The sequence below is a fragment of the Cibotium barometz genome, chromosome 10 (assembly GCF_041138505.1).
Source record: "Cibotium barometz isolate CiBa-2024 chromosome 10, ASM4113850v1, whole genome shotgun sequence".
NCBI classification, from domain to species: Eukaryota; Viridiplantae; Streptophyta; class Polypodiopsida; order Cyatheales; family Cibotiaceae; genus Cibotium; species Cibotium barometz.
Window position 1 is genome coordinate 36,771,375 of NC_141055.1, and position 4,092 is coordinate 36,775,466.

Here is a 4,092-nt window from a genome sequence, read left to right on the forward strand (position 1 = left end):
GGAAGAGATGAAAAAATTTAGATTAATGGCTAGTAAGGATGCTAATGATTTTGCTAACTAGGGTTTGCGTAGGATGCATAAATGATCAAGCGTAGGATGCATAGGGTTTGCGTAGGATGCATAAATGATCAAGCGATGATGGGTGGCTCTGATTCCAAGTTAAATTTCATACTTAGAGAAGATTAGGTTTGTAGAAATGGATCAACAACTAAGTAGCATAATAATAATGCAAGAAAGAGATTACTAAACTAGAGCATAAAGACAAGACAAGAGGTTCAGCAAAAAGGTCATATGATGATATTCCATTAGAAAGAGGACATTTATATAGGCTTGAGTAAATCTCCATTAGTCTCACTAGTTAGCTTGATTAAGTCATCCCCTAATCTTGACTAGATTTGAGAATCACCTCACTTGCAGGGAGCACCCACTTGGGCCTTTTCTCACGTGCTTCTAGGCACCTTCTTTTGGCCTCCACTTGGGCCAACATTCCACATACAAACATCTTCACATTTGACTTCCTTTGAGCCTTTGAACCTTAGTCTATGACTAATACAACGCATACATCAATTGAGGGTCATATATAGCACTCCCCCTTGCACCTAACATTTACCCAATATCACTTGATATTTCAACATAGATGAATGCTCAAAGGAAAAGTGTTAGTATGCATGTTTATGATTGTTTCAAAGTGAGTTATCATTTGAGGGGCATGCACATAACTCATCTTAGAAAGGAAGAAAGGAGGAGGCCTTTATTAGATTTAACTATCAATATATGAAGGCTTATATATATATATATATATATATACACCAAGATTCATATTATGAGAGGGCCTTTTGTAATTGTTAACAATAGAGAAGAATTTCAAAGAGACTAAAGGTTCTCGAATAATTTTTTTATTAAAATCTCAAAAGGAGGATAATAATTTGTAAAGATGTAGATATGCATGTCTTCCTTACAACACAAAAGATTCAAGTATCTACTCTTGTTTATGTGTTTTTGTGGGCTGAACGTGTCATGCAAAGGCTCTACATTTTTTGGTAGGTGGATGGTTGAGCTAGGGTGATATATTGAAGCCGAGAATAGATACCTCAGGTTATTTTACACAAGATGGGGACTTAGGCATTTCATGTTTAAACTAATAATTTAAGCCTTGATTTGATACGAAAGTATTTTCCCTTTTTTATGCAAGTGGAGATTATTTTGGCTATGATGTTTACAATAGAGAGTTAAGAAAATGGAAATTTGTTTATTGTAGTAGGCGAAGAGGCAAAGCACTTACTCGAAAGGTGAGAGAGTTGCAAACAAAAGGAGTTTTATATATGCAAGAAAATATTGGTCTTATGGTGTCAAATATGGATAATATGTGTAGTGTGCTAAGTTGTTCTCTCAATGAGAAAAGCATCAAGAAAAAGAAATAGTTTCATTTAGACATTAGGATTGAGGGGCCAATATTGGGCCCTCCATGATTCAACTTCAATGTTGATTAGGTAAACTTATTCTATCCCTTGCATATTATATCATTGAGGCTTCTTTCAAGGGGCCTTTTCTTAAAGGAAAGCTTAAGAAAGCCATTAGAAAATGGGGTAGACATTACTTTATTCATCATCCTCCTCTCTAGCTCAAAAAGGTAAACCAAAGAGATTACTTTATGCAAATTCCTCCTCATCTCTGTCCGTTGCATATGATGTCATTAAGGTTTCTTTCAAGGGGCCTTTTCTTAAAGGAAAGCTTACGAAAGCCATTAGAATATGGGCTCTGCAACCCCTGGGCCCTCGTTTTGCAACATCACTTTTGCAATGTGCAATGTGTTCTTCTAGTGTTTTACCCTCCTTTCACCTACCTGTTTCCTCTTTTCTATACCTAAAGGCATGATGATAAACTCATATAATTCGGCATTTCATGTTACAATATACCACATAACTTTCTTGGCGATCCCTTGCACATTATTACAAGTTACACTCAAATACATGGGCATCTCATGCTACAATATACCACATAAATTTCTTGGTGATCCCTCCAAACCTTTCAGCAGCACCGCCACAGCATTTCTGTCACAGGCCTTGCGCCCCACCTGAAGCTTCAGATTCTTCTGTTCCTTCTTCCTCCCCTCTCTTGCGAATTTCACCATAGCCATGGCTCAGGAGAGCTGGAAATTAGAGCCAGACGAAACCCCTTGCACCACCCCCGCCGCTCCTTCGCTTTGTTCCAACAATTGTGGCTTCTTTGGCTCCTCAGCAACCATGAACCTGTGCTCATCATGTTATGAAGACGCAGTTTCTCTCAAATCCAACGCTCCTACACCTTCCCCGGTTCTTGAGAAGCAGCCTCTACCAGACCCAGAAGAATTACTAGCTTCTCCTCCTCCTCCTCCTCCTCCTCCTCCTCCTCCTCCTTTAACCTGTGCTGATCCCCCTTGCAAAGAGGGCTTGTTGGGTGGAGATCTGAAGGCCACAGCCCAGCCACTGCGTTGCTTTGCTTGCCACAAGAGAGTGGGTCTGAGGGGTTTCAAGTGCCGTTGCGCCGGCGTCTTCTGCTCCCTCCATCGCTCCTCCGACAAGCACACCTGCTCTTTTGACTACAAGGCCGCCGCCCGCGCCTCCATCGCCAAGGCCAACCCCATTGTCAAAGCAGAAAAGCTCGAGAAAATCTAGACAAGCAGATTCTAAGTTCCCCTCGGGCACCTACCTACGTAGCTCGTGCGACTCACTATCTCTAGACTAAGGGCTCACAATGGGGTCATGGTGAATAATAAAATTCCTAAAAAAGGTGCTACTTTTGTACAAATGTTGCACCTATGAGATCATGCCAGTGTGTCATTGTGTACCCTAGTGCAGGGTGCATGTGACATTTTCTTATGGAAGCAGTTATGCGTCAGAAGCATGAGTAGTACACAGCTTGGACTAAGGATTTATGGATTCACAAAATTTATCCACAGAATATGGAGTTGGCTTGATGTGCCCATGTTCAACACTTGAAGTGTTAGTCTATGATTGTTTTGGGTTCCCTACTTGTGACAATCAACACATATGTCTCTGCTCAATCTTTCAAACAAGGTTGCGTGTTATTACCATGAATTATCTCTCCGATGCCTACGTAAAATCACACTCTTGTAGAACACCCTTGAGGCTCCAAACAACCTTGAACTCTCGCTCGAGCTATGTGATGACAAATTTTTTGCTGATCTCGTCTTGGTCACTACATTTAAATGAAAACTCTATGTTAACTAATCAGTTTACTTATAATTTCATGTCATATTATAATCAAAGATCTCTTATCCCCATAGCTTGTGGACCTCAGGCATATAGAGGTCCATGAGGTCTCGAAGCCGAGGATTGAAAACCTTGCTTGCGTCTTGGTCCACAATGTGTCCCCACTCGTCAATGGAGCACTCTATACCCAGGTCCCCTATACAAGATCGTGGCACCAATGGTGGTGGGACTTGCTGCTTAGGCAACGGATCTATGACATGCCGCTCATCACTCCTATAAGGAAATTAAAACAAATAGTTATTAGACGTTGAAATAACTAGTATAACATACAATACATACTTCATACCTGCATCGACGCCTCTATTGAGGGTCCTGGGGGATGTAACCAGGCCCCTATGTACCTCTCCTCTGTGTCCTAACTAATTGACCAAATATAAGTATTATAGCAATTTTTAAACAAATGATAGCTCAAAAGAAACAAATTATAGAAATTATACATACTCATTTGGCTGCATGGCACCACGTCTTGCTCCTGATCCTGATCCTCTGGCACCACGTCTAGATCCTAATCTTGATCCTCCAAGGCCAGTTCCAGCAGCAGCTCCTGACCCTAACCCTCCTCCTGAACCTCCTGCTTTGGATCCTCCTTCTCCTCTGATTAATGTAGAGATGTCCTCGCCAAGGGCTATGGGCTGCAAGGAGCAAGAGAGTCGAGTGAGGGTAGCCTCCAGCTCATCAACGCTCAACACAGAATACTCTCCCATGTCCTCCTCTATCTCCTCTCTACTCAAACCTAGACTCCGCAAAATACTCTCTTGATGGCTATCAAGAGACCTGGCTTCCCAGAGTTCGCCATGGATGTCTATACACATGCAAGAAG

General features: G+C 41.6%; 1 protein-coding gene across 1 annotated transcript; it reads left to right on the top strand.

Moving 5' to 3' along the window:
• Positions 1-1,893: 1,893 nt before the first annotated feature.
• LOC147634854 (zinc finger A20 and AN1 domain-containing stress-associated protein 6-like) lies at positions 1,894-2,971 on the top strand. Its single transcript, XM_086803423.1, has one exon. It carries the CDS (start codon positions 2,136-2,138, stop codon positions 2,652-2,654), a length of 519 nt encoding a protein of 172 aa, XP_086659549.1. The 5' UTR covers positions 1,894-2,135; the 3' UTR covers positions 2,655-2,971.
• The last annotated feature ends 1,121 nt before the right edge of the window (positions 2,972-4,092 follow it).